The sequence below is a fragment of the Corythoichthys intestinalis genome, chromosome 16 (genome assembly GCF_030265065.1).
Source record: "Corythoichthys intestinalis isolate RoL2023-P3 chromosome 16, ASM3026506v1, whole genome shotgun sequence".
Classification (NCBI taxonomy): Eukaryota; Metazoa; Chordata; class Actinopteri; order Syngnathiformes; family Syngnathidae; genus Corythoichthys; species Corythoichthys intestinalis.
Genome location: NC_080410.1, coordinates 34,211,997 through 34,229,114, shown reverse-complemented (window position 1 = coordinate 34,229,114; position 17,118 = coordinate 34,211,997). Strand labels below are relative to the sequence as shown.

General features: G+C 38.6%; 1 protein-coding gene across 7 annotated transcripts in view; it reads right to left on the bottom strand.

The window, feature by feature from the left end:
- The window catches only part of rbfox1 (RNA binding fox-1 homolog 1), a 286,556-nt gene that overhangs the window by 69,469 nt on the left and 199,969 nt on the right, over positions 1-17,118 (bottom strand). For 6 of the 7 annotated variants that reach the window (XR_009067305.1, XR_009067306.1, XM_057860876.1 and 3 more), the window contains 3 exons: positions 14,768-15,046; positions 4,251-4,397; positions 1,514-1,567 (listed from right to left, as the gene is read on the bottom strand). Coding sequence is in view for 5 of the 7 variants with exons in the window: in XM_057860873.1 (XP_057716856.1) it covers positions 1,514-1,567; positions 4,251-4,397; positions 14,768-15,046 (480 nt within the window). In the remaining 2 variants the exon portion in view is untranslated. The remainder of the gene's footprint in view (positions 1-1,513; positions 1,568-4,250; positions 4,398-14,767; positions 15,047-17,118) is intronic. The other variant, XM_057860874.1, reaches the window with a different exon arrangement.

The following is a 17,118-nucleotide window of genomic DNA, read 5'->3' as shown; positions in this document are numbered from 1 at the left end:
AATGGAAAATGGTATTGTACGTGTGATAAATTCATATGGCAATGTGCTAGATAACATTAGTCCAAGGGCAATATCTCAAAGTTGCCTTATTGATTCTTCATGTCTCTTTAGTTTGTTAATTTAATTGAGAGGGGTGATATTTGATTATCTTTGAACACCTACAAACAATACAGAGTGTAAAATATCTTATCAATATAAAAATGCTGGTCCTCATTAATGCCGTACGACACTGATACAAGTGTAAACACTCAGGGTAGGAGTGTCCAAATTACAGCGTACGAGTCGAGTTTTTCTCCGCCCGCGACAAATTATGAAAATACCATTGGATTTGGCCTGCACAAGAAGCTTAAAGCTAACTCTTGGACATAATGAGAACTGTACAAATGTTAAATAATGTCTGGGTGGCAACTCAAACCTGGAAGCAAAACTGAGTGTACCCAAAACAATGGAAGGCAAAAATAAAACTCAAAGCCAATGCTAACAGAACTCACAAGGACATATCATCTGTTGGGTGTAAATGCACAGACAATTGACTTCAAATTCTTCAAATTCTGTATCGAAATGGAACTAGTCGATTGGCCACTGTCCTGCTTTACAATGCGGTCAGAACCTGGATAACGCGCCTGCCCGGAAAACACCTTAAAGTCTGGATATTGTGGAGGATAGCTTGGGTGATGGCGGCCGCTGTGTCTGACCACACTCGAAGTGGAACGATATTGGGGATGTTTCCTGTTGGTGCGCTGCTGGCAGCTTCTGATTGTGCCAGGTGGGACAGTGATCGCTGGGACGGTCCTTATGAAGTGGTTGTCGTCAGCCCGACTACAGTGAAAGTTGACGGACGCACTGAGTGATTTAATCCCAGTGCAAGCCCGGTTGCCTGAAGGACCTAGCGACGCCAGTCCCCCAGGCCATGAGTCCACAACCGGAATGGCGATGCAACCTACTACGAATCTGCGCAACCTTGAGATGAATGTTCGTCAGGAGTCAGCAAGGAATGAAAACTGCGACGAGGATTAAGTCGACAAAAGGAGAGTGGCGGACACGGCCTACCATCGGTCCTCAGCTATTCCCTATCTTCTGGATTGAATCAACAGAATAAACTAATTACTGAATAATGAACTAATCTACTGGATCTAATCAACATAACGAGCACATTGCTACGATCGACAATGGACTATTGGGAAAATGAACAATCAGAGTGGATGGTTATTATTACAAAAATAAACAAACAAAAAAAACTTGTAATCATTATGAAATCTGAATGAAACCCGTCCCCAGTATACCATATAGGACGCAGAAAATATCGAATATCAATTTTTTGTCAATAAGCTTTGGCTTCTCTCGTCAGCCCTTTTCTTTTCGGGTTGAATTAATTGTAAACATATAAATGCTGTATGTTTGTTTGGATTTGTCATGCCTGAAGAGAAAATAAATACATTAAAAAAAAAAAAAATGTAGCCTTGATCTTGTTGCAGCTTTAAAACAAGATTGAGCTGGTCACTTAAACACTGACCTTAGAACCACGTTCGTTGAAGATGATTTCCACATCTAAGATTTTGCCAAATTGCTGTTATCAGAAGAAAACAGAGCAGTCACTTGTGAAATAAGAATCAATATAGTGTATACATTCATTAAATGAACAGAAAACAATGTGAATAACTCACAAACGTATAGTGGGGAAAATAAGTATTTGAACCCCTGCGATTTTGCAAGTTCTCCTACTAAGAAATGATGGGGAGGTTTGGAAATTTTCATCGTAGGTGCTTATCCACTGTGAGAATTTAAAAAATCCCGAAATGACAGTGTATGATATTTTAAAAATGTATTTGTATTATACTGCTGCAAATAAGTTTTGAAAGCCTGAGAAAATCAATGTTAATATCTGGTACAATAGCCTTTGATTACAATTACAGAGGTTAAATGTTTCCTGTAACTTTTCACCAGGCTTGCACAGACTGAAGCAGGGATTTTGCACCACTGCTCTGATCTTCCCTAGATCAATTCAGGTTCCTGGGCTGTCACTGACAAACAGGGTGTTTGAGCTTCCTCCAAAGATTTTCCATTGGATTTATGTCTGGAGACTGGATAGGCCCCTCTAGAACCTTGCTATGCTTTTTACGAAGTCACTCCTTGGTAATTCCGGCTGTCTGCTTCAGGCCATTGTCATGTTGGAAGACCTAGTCACGACTCATTTTCAATGCTCTAATTGAGGGAAGGAGGTTATTCCCCAAAATCTCACGATACATGGCCATGGTCATCCTCTCCTTAATACAGTGCAGTCATCCAGTCCCATGTGCAAAAAAACACCCCCAAAGCATGATGCTACCACCTCCATGCTTCACAGTAGGCATAGTGTTCATCTTTCTTCTTCCTCACACTGTTCGTGGAATTAAGACCAAAAACTTCCATTTTGTTCTCATATGACCATATGACTTTCTACCATGACTCCCCTGCAGTGTTGGGAGTAACGCTGTTATAAATAACGGCGTTATTTTTTCAGTAACGGGGTAATCTAATTAACTACTTTTTCCGCCTTTACAACGCCGTTACCGTTACTGACGGTCAAAAGCGGTGCGTTACTTACTGTGAATAAATTGAAGAAACTACCAGCCGTGTCGAGTCGACTCTCTGCTCTGTTGATTTGTCATCCAAGACTTGGGGAGCGTTCAGGTTCGAGAATAGCGCACGTACTTCTGACTCCAAGCTGTTTGTCCCTGCTCATTCAATTAGACAATGCTTTCCAAAGTTTGGTAACGTTTCTGTGTTTGCTACACCTGATGCTAGCCTCGTTCCCATCTCCCACTGTCAGCCAGCAATAATTCTGCTTCCATCTAGAGGACGGCAGACGCTTTGAAGGTGACGTGAATTGTCGGGGAACGAGCCTACGTGAATGCAGCCCCTCGAGAGATGCGATGGAAGTGATTGTGTTTGGCTGAGGGTTAGAGTCATGTGTCGTGGTAAGCCAATCAGAGCCAGTGATTTCACAAGCAAACCGGAACAGCGTGTGCGGCAAACACACACACGCAAAACAGATGCACAAGGTCGGGATGGCAGAGCATTTAGAAGAAAAATTGTCCTTTAAGAGGTGGAGATATAGACACTATTTCAAGTTTGTCGAAATTAAAGGAAAGAACCTGCATGTAATGTGTAATTTATGTCCCGGGGCAAAGCTTTTGTCGACATCTGTGGTAAGCAATTCAAATCTGCTGAAGCACCTAACAACTAACAACTACCTGTCTGTTCTTCTCTATTCCACTGACTCGAATACTGCTCAGAAAATTTCAAATTCTTTGACATACAACAAGTTCTTTTTAAAGTCACGGAAATAGTTACTTTCCCTGGTAACTAGTTACTTTTACTATAGAGTAATTCAGTTACTAACTCAGTTACTTTTTGGAAGAAGTAGTGAGTAATGTAACCAATTACCTTTTTAAAGTAACGAGCCCAACACTGCTCCCCTGGATCATCGAAATGGTCATTGGTAAACTTAAACAGGCCTAAACATCTGCTGGTTTAAGCAGGGGAACCTTCCGTGCCGTGGAAACCTAGGAAATGGTGGTCCCAGCACCTTTCGGGTCATTGACCAGCTCCTCCTCTATAGTTCTTGGCTGATTCAACACAATTCTTAGGATCATTGAGACCCTACGAGGTAGATCTCTCAAGGAGCCCCTGTCTGACGGAGAATGACAGTCATGTCTTCTTCCATTTTCTAATAATTGCTCCAACGGTGGATCTTATATAACCAAGCTGCTTGCCTGTAATCCTGTCACTGGTGTCTTTGAACAGCTCTTTGGACTTGACCATGTTAATAATTGGAGTCTTCCTGATTGTATGGGGTGGTCAGGTGTTTATATGCAGCTAACCGTGTCAAACAGGTCAAAAAATCAGACTCGAAAAGTCTATCGCCACTCCACTTATTCGCTGGACTTCTTAAAGGTGTCTAACAGGTCTTTGAGGCTCACAATTCTAGCTAATAGAAAGGTGCTAATTTTCAGCAGTATAATACAAATGAATTGTCAAATAATCATACACTGCGATTTCTGTTTTTTTTTCTCTTTAGATTGTCTCTCAGAGTGGACAAGCACCTACCGTGAAAATGTCAAACCCGCCCATCATTTCTAAGTGGGAAAATGTTCAAAATCGCTGGGTGTTCAAATACTTATTTTCCTCACTGTATATAATTTTTGCTCACATTTCTCTTTTCTGAAACCAATCCGACCAAAAATTTGACACTGATATTTTGTACTCACGCCAAACATTTGCCTGAGGTCTGGGTCTCTGAACCTGAAGGGAATGTTTGAGACATGTAGTCTTTTGGGTTGGACCTTGCTGTCTGGGCTCTCAGGTACAGTTTGCGTCGGTGGATGACTATCTGTCTGCGCAGGATCGTCTGTCTGCTGGAAAACACAACCAATTAGTAAAAATGTAAACATTTTGAATGTGAGGGGAAAAAAAAACTTCCATCCAGTGTTGTTTTCGTCAATGATGATGATAACGAAAATATTTCGTCAACAAGCAATTGAGCTAAAACACCCAAAGGCTCAAATATAACGAGATGGATGGCGGTTGTCATTTGATGAGACAAGAACGAGATGAAAAATCGCCATAATTTCCGTCATAAGTTCACAGTGTGTGATATTTTCTTATCGTATGTGTAATTTGAACGCATCTTGGCAGTGTTTGATTGTGTCACTCATGTGATGTGCTGTACCCCCCCCCACCCCCCAAACACGCACACATACAGGCTTGAGCGTGTGCCCATTCCAGGCTCATTTTGTGAAACATGTGTCAGGTGCTGCTTGGTAAGTTTTGTTTTCTTATCTTGGCTATGCCATGTTGCTTTAGCCATAAAAGGTCTGTGCTGAGTGATAATCACTCACTAAACTAACTTGTGGCGCTAACATAGCGTTCACGTCAGCATAGCATTCACATTAGCTGCCTCCTCCCTTTGGAACTCACTCCCAAAACCCATCCGTACCTGGTAAGTTTTGTTTTCTTATCTTGGCTATGCCATGTTGCTTTCGCTTTTAAAGGTCTGTGCTGAGTGATAATCACTCACTCAACGAACTTGTAGCGCTAAGATAGCGTTCACGCTAGCATAGCATTCACATTAGCTGCCTCCTCCCTTTGGAACTCACTCCCAAAACCCATCCGTACTTGTTCAGACCTTCCCACATTCAAAAAACTGTTAAAAACTCACCTTTTTAAAGTAGCTTTTAACTTATGATTATTTTATTTGTTTTGTTCTGTTCACGTTGTTTGCTGTTTTTGTTCCTACTGTAAAGCATCTTTGAGCATTGGTAAAAGCGCTCTACAAATAAAATGTATCATTATTATTATTATTACTATTAGCATTAGCATTTAACGCCATGACTCGGTGAGTGTCTTCTTAAACTCTTGAAAAACTTTTTATTTACAATTCGTGGCGTCCAGGTAAGTTTAATTAATTGCAAATAATTAGCTGTTTTCCTGTATTCATTATCATCATGAAGATGTTGATGTCCTTGTAGACTCTACAATTATGTGCTCGTCTCTCAATGTTTATTCAAAATTGTTGGAAAACTTTATTTATTTATTAATGGACTAAAACTTTTGAAGTTTATAGACGAAAACATTTTGGGGATTGTCGACTAAAACTAGACGGAATCTGAGTTTTCGTGAACTAAAACTGGACTAAGACGAAAACATTTTGAAATAATTAAAATATGAGTAACACCAATAAGTATTTTTGTCCAAAAGACTAAGACTGAGACAGAAATTAAAAGGGCTGCCAAAAACAATACTGCTTCAATCTGTTATGTTATGCAATTGCTACATTGCATCTTTTGTTAATTATCCTACAATTAACATAGCCTAAGTTCAAACAGAAATAGGAAGTGGAAAGAGGTGTGCAGATCAATAGAGGGAGTTGAGCGAACATGTGCCAGCTGCAAAAGTCTACAACGGGCTCGAATGTATGGCGAGAATTCTGTTGGAAAAACATTGTGAGGTACTTCATAACAGCAGTCCAGAAGTGACACCAGGGTAAAGGAGACTGTGGGACTAATGGAGTGGACCATTCATACATTTTTTGGGAAATGCCGGGTTACTACACCCTACTGGACTGAAATCCACACACACTTAGAGAACATTTTTGGGGAACATATCCCTTTCAAATGTGAATATCTGTGTTTGGTTGATTTGAGGCTGGAAAATTGGAAAGCCAATCATTAAAAAAAACTGTTGAAGATTCTGTTAATTGCCAATAAGAAATTGATTACTACCAAATGGCTTTAAAAATAGAATATGGCATTTACATCATGGAGAGGCTGTTATTTTCTCATTTTGAAGTTTGAGATGGATACATTTTATCTCATAAGGTCCAAAATGTTTTGTTGCTTCCAAATGACCCCTTTCCCGTCTAGTGACACTAACTTCCATTTCAGGCCTTAGAGTTTGCTGGTAATTCTTCAGAATATACATTTTTTTTCAGAAAATAAAACAACTATTTCAGTATCCATGGAGAATATTAGCTGCTTGTGCCGGAAGCGCTGATATGGCGTACATGCCGTTCGGTCCAAGATATTGGAATAAAAGCTGTTGAAAGGCTTACCATACTTCAGGGTAACTTATCATATGATACAGTGGGGAGAACAAGTATTTGATACACTGCCAGTGGGTTTTCCCATTGACAGTGTATCAAATACTCAGGGTACCCGCGGGTTATTAAAAGTATTTAAAAAAAGCATTGGATTTAGTTTTCCAGTAGTAAAGGTATTAAATGTATTAAATTAGCTGTTGTAAGTCTGGAGAATCGAAAAACGGAACGAGAAAAACGGAGAATCCATCCACCTCTGCATCGGGAATGCGTCCGTTTGTTGGTGGAACGAAAACCCTGCTGGCGGAAGTATTGTGGATTCTGAACACCAAAACAGACCACCATTTATACTTCAAATGAGTCCATTGGTGATCTGTTTCGGATAATACGTCATTTTTGGTCTGCATCGGCTGTCACAATGTTGGTCATATTGCGTTTTGTTCCAGAGGGAGCGTCTTTTGTAACGAATTTTCAGTTGGCAGAAAAAAGACGCACATTTTCTTAATGTTTAAATAGTCTACATATTTTTATGACCATTATAAATGCATTTACACAATGAAATAACGCTGGAAAAGTTTGTTAAACATAATGTTGCTCAAATCGTGTTTTTTTCCGGCGGGAGCATTCCCGACTTCGTAACTGCAGCCAATTTCTCTCGCCAATTTAAGCTCATCATGACTTTAAGATAGAGGTAAAATCGGGCCTAAAAAGTCCAGCCCGACCCGAACTGGTCCGCGGGTAGTAAAGCCCGACCCGCGTTTTGTGTGATAACATTTGTGACGATGTCTGCATAAAAGCCTGTCTTTTATAACGAATTCTCAGTTGGCAGAAAAAAAATGCACATTTTCTTAATGTTTAAATAGACCACATATTTTTATTATCATTATAAATTTATTTACACAACGAAATAACGCTGGAAAAGTTTGTTAAATATAAATAAACAGATGCTGTTTTGCGGAATCGCAGAGGGGAAGATTAAAAAGGGCGTATAGGCACGCTCTGGCTCTGCAATGACCATACAGTGCCTTCTTTTTTTTTTTAATCCAAATTATTTATTTTATAACAAGTATTCCTTAGTTTATCATTAATACATCGTTAATATATAGTTATTTCAAAAAGTTAGCAAGAAAGAACCCTGGCCCGGCCCGACGTAATAATTGACATTTTAATTTTGGTCATGTTTTTGGTTTAATTTAGCTGTTTCTAGCTTGCTATGTTTATAATTGCGATGTTTGTTTACCACTTTTCCTCTTACTGCGAAGAGGGAGGAAGTTACATCGGTCGCCGCTAGATATTTAAGTCGTCAGCCATCTGCTGTGACCCGGGAATTTAACGCCTCCTTTCACGCACACTACTTCCCATGTCAGTCGACACGGGAAATTGTTTTCACACACAACTGCTGCACGGTTAAGTCCCGCGATATTCCCGTTGTTTTGGAGTATGTGATAGGGGCTCAAGTTACATCCAGATACTTTAGGTTGCAGTTTATGGGTCATGCGAAGGCAATGGACCTGCATAAACATTTCGGTTTGCCTTTCGAATGAATGTGAATTTCGCTGTTTTAACTCGCGAGTTAGCCATGTTCACTGGGCTCTTGTCAGGTGCACTAGCGGCTAGCCTGTTACAGAAGATGGCTGGTCTGAGTCCTGTCCTCCTCCTCTTTTTGTCCATAATTATTGTGTGCGTGTGTGTGTTTAAAAAAATTCTGACAGACTTTATAATGTTACTTTAAATGTGTTTTAATTGTATCTTCAATATATGTGCATTCTTTTGTCAAACGCACTTAGTAATTGAGGTTAAATTTGATGTTCAGTGCTTTATTTATTTAATATGATTCAATATGATCTAAATAATGGGTGCGAGAAAAGTTAATTTTCAGTTGAAATGGCATTACAAAAGGTCTTAAAAGTCTTGAATTTAGACTTATCAATCCTTGGGGGACCTACTTGTTCTCCCCACTGTATTTTGTTTTCCTAAAGTCATCAAAATCATCATCAAAGTGATCAAAATGAGGGTCAAAAGTCTGTTTAATGGGGCACCATCTAATAAAAAAGTACATTCTATTCCTATTGTGATTGATGTGTTTGCTGTGAAGGCTCTGCTTTTTGAAGGTATTGCTAAGATTTTGTCAACAACCAATTTGAGCATCATGTATTTTGCCCCCACGTGTCTGTGGTAAATATAATGCATGAATGCAAGGGACTTTTGAAAAAGAAACATCTTTGTTTGCCAATTTCTCAGATTTTACAATCTTAAATCCCCTCAAATTTGAAGTGGAATAAAGGGATTACTTTGCCAATTCTTAATTGGTTCCCAAATATCAATTTTTGAAACTTCAGTAAAAGCACAATAAGGACGGCCGAGGATCAGATTTTTCAAAAGGTGTCTGGTTTCAATGGAATAACTATTGTATTGAGCTGTTTTCTACATGTGAACTGTTTGATTCATTTAGCTATAATGTCATTTTCGTAGCCTTCTTGTAGTATTAGTAATAGGTGCTTTTTGAAAGCACAGTAAATGGCTGTTCAGAGAGGTTAACATAAATAATACATGGATATAACATTTGGCATGCTTATAAGGGTTACAAAATAGGAGGATCAGAAGATTTCAGCACAAATTCAATTATATTTATGTTGCAAAAACTCACAATCTTGGGCTTGAGATGTAAGAAAAGTAAAACAAATGTCATTCCCACATACAACAATCCTCGTATTCCTTCCATTTCTATCACCTTTTTTTTTCTTTTCCATCTTCTGCTTAGTCCAAAGCTACAAGCTATCTAAAAATACAGCCAATGTGTGGGATAGGGTGGGAGTGGTGTGCGTGTTTCAGATCAAGAAACAGAAGCAGCATAAGGCCAGCAGACTGCAAGTCTTCCACGCAATGCCTAAGTATACATCGGAACAAGAGAAGGAGCGCACACGTACACAGCCACAACTGCCATCTGTGCGAAGCTCACTGGTGGCGGCAACATCCGCCTACTCTCAGCAAGGATGTAAAACAAACAAACAAACAAACAAACACACGGAGCATCTCGTGCTATTGGCACCAGAAACTGATATGTGAAGTGAGGACAGGCTTCAGGCGGCATGTTCTACGACATGTTGCTGAAATCAAACTGAGACTAGCGCAAACATTGTTAGCAAAAAGCTTAGAAAGGCAATATTAATTGGTCGCGCTTCTAAAATAACCTGAAATAAGTACTTTTAGTAGTAATTAAGTACTAAGTCATTGGCTGCCATTGAAGGCGATAGATGTTGTAGAAATATTTGTTCCCATATGTTCGGTCATTGTACTCTGTACATTCATTTCTATATCGTTTTGTCTTTCTGATAAAGATTGCAGCTCTTAGCTTCTTCTCAGAAGCAAGGTCAAAGATAACACAGCTGCCTAGTAAAATTCCACTCCTTGTGAGCCACTTCATGGGTTAATATGGGAGCCTGCCTATTCGCATTTGAAAGAAAGAAAAAAAAAAAGTGAATGTGTTGAGAGTTCAGGGCAGATTTTCCTAAAGGCAGCTGGCTCTCGGGAACATTTGTCCTGGCCGGCCAGGTTTTGATGATTCTTTCCTTAATAAATGTATTTATTTTAGGGGATTATTGCTTTCTTTTTGTTCCTGAATAGTTTATCGTCATCTCCTGTTCATTTAGGTAATAAAAGAACCTGTAAAAAACTGAAAATCGACTGTTTTCTTCTTCAAAGTCCAGTTCAAATTGGATTGGACGTCTATCGCCGTCAACGACAGTAAAACATGATCAGTCAATTCCAGTCGTTTAAATGAATCTAAAGTCTATAATAAAGATGTCCCCGATCCGATCACGTGATCGGAAATTGGGCTGATCGGGCCATTTTTCAGAGGATCGGAATCGGGTGAAAAGAATCGTGTTTTTAATTAAAAATAAATAAATAAAAAATACATTTTTTAATCGCTAAAAAGTAACAAAATAATCCAGAAACACACTGGCATTGCCAAAAGAAACAAAAATAATGTATGTTTTCTACTCTGCAAGTGCAACACTCCCGGAAAAAGTCAGAAGAGGAAGTACTGTGAACCAGGGATCCCCAACCACGGGCTGGGGACTGGTACTGGTCCGTGGCGCATTTGCTACTGGGCCGCAGAGAAATAAAAAATTACTTGTTAGCGACCACAAAGTGGCCTGTTCCTGTTGACTTAATCTGAGTAGAGATTTGTGTATATAGCCCTCTAGTGGTTGGCCGCCATTACTGAGGTGTTTGCACACCTAAAGCAGCCCAGCGTAAGTCCATGTAAACAGTAACATTAGCTGCTGTTGGCTGTGTGCTTTGGGCGGTGACATTGTTGGACAGCTTTTTTTTTTTTTTTTTACAGGGAAAAAAACACTTGCTGAGACAGAAAAAGTATATAAATATGTGGCTAAAAGCTAACAAATGAGGCAACAAAAGCGAATGCACTGAGAACATTATACTACATGGCGAACTGTATCACTAAAGCCAAGAAACTTTTCACGAGAACAACTCATTATTCCTAAGATCAAGGATATAGGTTTCGGAAGAGGCCGCTGGTAAAAAGGTTGATTCAGGGTATGGTGAGTTACATTTTCCCTGTACTTAGGGTTTGTTTTTAGCCCAGTTGTGTTATTTTATATTTACTGTAATTTTCTGCCACACATTGCCGGTCTGTGAAAAAAGGTACCCATCGAATCGGTCCGTGGTGCAAAAAAGGTTGGGGATCACTTCTGTAAACAGTAGAGTACGGAAACATGTTTGAAACTTTTGTTCAATTAAAAAACAAACAAACTTTTTTCGGTATCGGATCGGGACTCTGTATCGGCAGATTTTCAAAATCAGGGGACAAAAATATTTGATCTGAACATCCCTAGTCTATAACGGTCAATGGCAGTGAATGAGTTACATTGATTTCATCATGTTGCCAGGTTTTGACCCCTGAGCTAATGGAGAGGCACTACTGTTTTAAGTGACTATCTCCATCTAGTGTTGAAGCTGAGAAATGCAACAGTATGTGGGTTGACTTAAGTTTCTTGTGTGAGCCAAATTCAATGATACTGTCATCATTTGCTTCTTGCCAATAAATACGGGCCGAAGTTTGGACACCCCTGAGCTAGCCAAATCCAATGTCCAAAGACAGCCAATTCGTTGGACATTGTTGCGCATGTGGAAACACATGTGACTATATTGAGTTTCTGATTGGATATTCCTCTGCAGACAGTAATAATACTGTACATCTCAGTCTACAAACAATTATTACATTTGATACAGAACAAAACACCAGAGTAAAAATGCAATGACGGATACCCATGAAACAGGAAACCTCTTGCTATAGCCACGTTTGTTGGGATTAGTTTTGTCCTGTTTTTTTTTTCTTTCCTGATATTATAGCCTGAGATGCACCACTGACATGAAAAACTTTTTAGGGGTAGGCTAGTTGGCATTAAAATTGAGTTTTCCTCTTGATCAATTTTAATGTCTTATTAATTATCAAGCCATCTGGTGTAGTTTTTGTTTAGCCACCACATTTAATTTTGATGGCTTTGTCCTCTGACGTTGGCTACTTTACCAGTGTGTCGCTCTCATCTGCATCCCAAAACAAAATAAATAACTCTGGCCCAGTTACAGTAGACATCCAATTTGTGTATTAATATCACTGAGTTACTGCTCCTTTCATGTTATTTTGGGAATCTTACTCATTGCAGGCACAAACAGTTGAAGTACAGCGGTTGAAAGTTACACCCCTCCCAAAGAAAGAGGGAGAAGAGAGGGAGAGAAAGAGCACGAGTAAGGGAGGAGATGCAGAAAGGAAAATAAAGCAGTCAGTTGATGTGTGGGAATGAGCACAGCAGACAGCCAGACTGGAAAGGAAAACCAATGAGTCTTCCAGATGCTCCTCCCACTTTCTGGCAATCATGTTTTGTTCCCCTTAAAGCATGGGTGTCGAAATTATGGCCCACAGCGAGATATGAAAATATCACTGAATATGAAGAAAGGTGATCACAAGAAACTTAAATTCAGCCTACATTATGTTGCACTTCTGAGCTTTAACACTGGATGGAACTAGTCACTTAAACTGTGCCTGGCAGTGCTTGGGAAGATTGGCATTGAGTGATCATGTTTCACTGCCATTGACAGCGATAGACCTCTAGTCCAATTTGGCTTGGGGGCTGGCACCACATTAGTACATTAGCTTAGCTCATGTGCTAATCACTTATGCTAGCTGAGGACAATCGCAGAACTGCTTTTTCCAGTTTTCTGTGTTTTTTTACCCTTTTGCAAAAACTTAAATTTTTTTTTCACGTCATAGCACAATGAAACATGGGTGATAGTTATGTCTGAGGCCACTGAACTTAAGACACACTGTCTGCTTATAAACCTCAATACCATTCTTATTATGCACTGTAACTGCATTCTACATGCCAAAATGCTTTCCAGAGGTCTTCTGCTCCCCTCTGGGAGACGCTATAGGTGTTTAAAAGCAAGAACAAACTGACTGAGGAATAGTTTCTTTGCTAAAGCAACAGCCATATGTAACACCACATCACCCAATGTCCAGTATTCATTTACATGCAATACACTATGTGCAATACTTACTATGTGCAGTATTCAATGCCTCACTTTCAACTTCTGCTACTTCTATTTCACACATATTCTATGTGAAAATCTTATTTACGTGCAATATTAATGGGCAATATTCAATGCCTCACTGTCAACTTCTGCTACTGAACTTTTATTCACACATTTTATATGTGCAATACTTATTTACGTGCAATATTAATGTGCAATAGATTTTATACTTGTATTCTTGCAAGCCACTTTCGAGATTTTTTCTCGTCCTGCACTGGAAAGGGATATGCTTCACAATTTTATTGTACAACTGTATAATGACAATAAAGGGCTATTCTATTCTATTCTATTCTATTCTATTCTATTCTATTCTATTCTATTCTATTCTATTCTATTCTATTCTATTCTATTCTTCTTAACACTGATAGCGGGGTTGCCCGCGTTGGGGGGACCGCTTTTGTGTGGCAGGGGATTTTACAAGCAGGAAGTATAACGAATTTCAGAATGTAAACAATGGCACACGCCTTTGTTCTGAGGATTGTCAGACATGCCTATCTTGATTATGCTGCTGAAATAGCTATTATTGAAGGCAGATAATGCATTTTAATTTAATTTCCATCAGCTATTTCTGTTTCTTTGCTGTTTTGTTTTGTAAAGTTCTACACCGCAAAAACACCTCCTTAAAACTAGTTAAATGCCCTTGTTTTCAGTTTAAATCTACTAGAAATAAGTGAAATTATCTGCTGGTGCTTATAGTAAATTCTAGTCACTTAGATTACTTAAAATAAGGAAAACAGCTATCTGAAAATAAGCCTAAAAGACTTATTTTAAACTATAAAGTACTGCAGTATTTCTAATTTTTAGAAAAACCTTGCTTGCCAGAAATGTTCTTAATTCAAAAATACATATTGTTCAAAAGATTATTTGAAAGCAAAGTGTGCTTAATTTGGATGAAAAATTACCAACTTTTAGATGTATGGGCTTAATAAGAACAAATAGTAACATTTACATCAAATAAGTGGAATAATCTGAGTCATTAATCTGTTAACTAGTCTTTAACACTCAAAACAAGATGGAGAAAATTATTTGACTAGATTTAAGAAAAGTAATCTGATTAAGACATTATAAATTTGAAGTGTACTAAAATAATTTTTGTTTTGAAATATTTAAAAAAGTTTTTTTTAATTCTGTGAAAGGCATGGAAAAACCCTACAAAGGGATGTATTACAATTGCATGATGTGTTTTGAAAAGAAAAAAAGAAATTTGGTCTGAAATACCTAGCTAAGGGCACTTTCACACAAGCGCTGTTTGGTCAATTTTAAACAGAAGAGAATTCTTTTTGAGCGCTTTCACACTAGCACTGTTTGGTGCGTTTACAGACCAGAGTTCTCATTGCTTTGTGTTGTGGATGGAAAACCTCAACATCAAGCAAGATAGTTCTACCAATAACCATTATTTTTAGTGTATTTTGATGGAAAACATTTCCTTCTTCTGAAACGAATGACATTGTAGGTGTGGCTTGCAGTCCATGAAAGCTAGCGTTACAGCCAATGTTTTGAAATGACCAATGATAGATTTAAATCCCATCCATGTCAAATTTAACCAACTATTGTATTCATCTTATCTTGTCTTACTGTGGCGGTGCCGGTAACTGTTTGACGGATGATGTCTGGTCCATTCTGGTCACTGTGGCTCTGTGTAGACTGGTATATATTAAGTGGATGGTCGCTGACAGAGGCCTGAACTCCAGAGTAGTCTTGAGGTACTGGGTGCTGGTGTGAATGTGGATGTGGGTGAGGATGCGAAGCTGTGAATTCAGGGGTAATGCCATTCTGGGGAGTGGGGGTAAACTGGGCTGATGGGTACGTCTGGGCCATGGATGGATCTGGGGGAGTTGGTGTGTCCTGGTTACCCTGTGAAGAAAAGGAGGGCATGTTTTAAACATAAGAAAAATTGTGAAAACAAGCACCCAAAGTATGGATACAGTATGTCATCTAACTTGGAAGACATTAATTCTGTATTTCGCCGTGAGGGAAGGAGAGAGCAAAAGAGAGATAGAGATTGTGGGTCTTGGCTAAATGTGCTGCTGTGTAATAAAAACCACATTTAGAGCTCTGAAATATGCTTAACGTGGCAGAGCACTGCACACAAAACCCGCCTACCAAACCATATGCATGTATGAGCACAATCAGTGGGCTAAGACAATTATCAAACTGTAACAGACATACCGATATAGACCTTATGCTTTATACAAATAGTTATTTTTTTTGTCCCCACAAGTTTTTACTGTTAAGAAAATACAACACTGTACTTCCATTTTAGTGATAGTAAAAGTACTACCAAGAGTATGAGTAAAAGCGATTATTTCTTTCAGTATAAAGTTAAGTGCAACAAATTCAATCATATCATAGGAGATACCTTCAAAATCAAATGGTTATTATTAAACCCAGAAATATTTGAAAAATGATGTTTTTGTGATTTGCCTGTGTACTGTACAGATCTGATTAAAGTGTAGAAATTTACCTATAAAGATAACTGTCATTTTTAATACTTGGATAAATAACTTGGCAATATTTGATTGAAACTCACTCACTCGCGTTTTTTAAATTTTTTTATTTTAGATTTCATAGCATGAGGCTGAATGTGACTAGAACGTGAGTATAGTCCAATACACATCAAAGTTAAAGGTGTTACTTCAATCAGGAGTCACATCATGAAAAAAAAAAAATACCAGTCATCATCATGATACAGAGAAAAAAATAATATGGTCATCCAAATGACATCTCATGGCGAATTTCTGTGAAATGCAGCTCGATTAAATTTAAAGGGCAAGAATGGCATATTCTTAACTGCCCAAGTCAGTTAACTGATCTTTACCCAATACAGCAGTGCTTTTCAGCCAGCAGATGTGTGCAGATGAGTGATGTATTGCTCGTTTCACGTTCAAAAACTGATTGGATTTCTAGCACTTAGCCACCTTGCTTTCCGCGACAATGTGGACCCCAGCATGTCTACTGTCTATCATTTGATTAGACTCATTATGTGTTGATATACACTAAAGTGTCCTTTCTATTTTATCCATTTGTGACGACCGTCAATCCCCCCTCTGTGTTTTATTCCAACATATTTTCGAGGACAGCACTGTGGCTGATGGATAGAAATCCGAGCAGTTCTTGAACGTGACACGAGCAGCTATCCAACAGCGCAATGGTGCCAAGCAAGCTTAAACGTCATCTCCAAACGAAACACCCATCGCTTCAAAACAAGGTGATGGATTATTTTGTTTGCCTTTGTGAAAACAGAGAAACACTACAAAAGGTAAATGACAAAGCCCTCAAAGAAAATTACCTTGTTGCTTAACTTGATGCTGAATCCAAAAAGTCCCACACTGTGGCAGAGACATTAATACTACCTGCCTGCAAAGCCATCGTCAGTGAGATGCTCGGCCCTGATGCGGTTAAAATCCCCCTGTCTGATAATTCTGAGCTTTTCAAGCCTAACTGCTATAATAAATAAAAACAGAGAGAGACTGAAAACTCTTAAAGAAGAGCTTCATATGTGTCTTTCTTCAATCCCTGCCAGGATATCGGCTTTGTGTTCATCTAAACAGGCTCAATTTTCACACTGAGTAAATGTAACTATTGAGAAATTATTTTAAACGATTAAAATTTTTTATCGAGTTAATCACAGCTTGAAAATTAATTAATCGTAATTAATCGCAATTCAAACCATCTCTAAAATATGCCATATTTTTCAGTAAATTATTGTTGGAATGGAAAGATGAGACACAAGACGGACATATACATTCAACATACTGTACATTTTTCTTGCTGCTTGCTGCTTCGCTACTGTGCAGACGTCTCTCTGCTTTGCTCCTGCTTCTCAAGCTTCAATCATCTTTTTAATCATTTTTAAACACCTCTAAATTACTCAGGAGGTCTTGGAATTATCTTTTAATCATGTTTATATTCAAACAAAGGCTTTT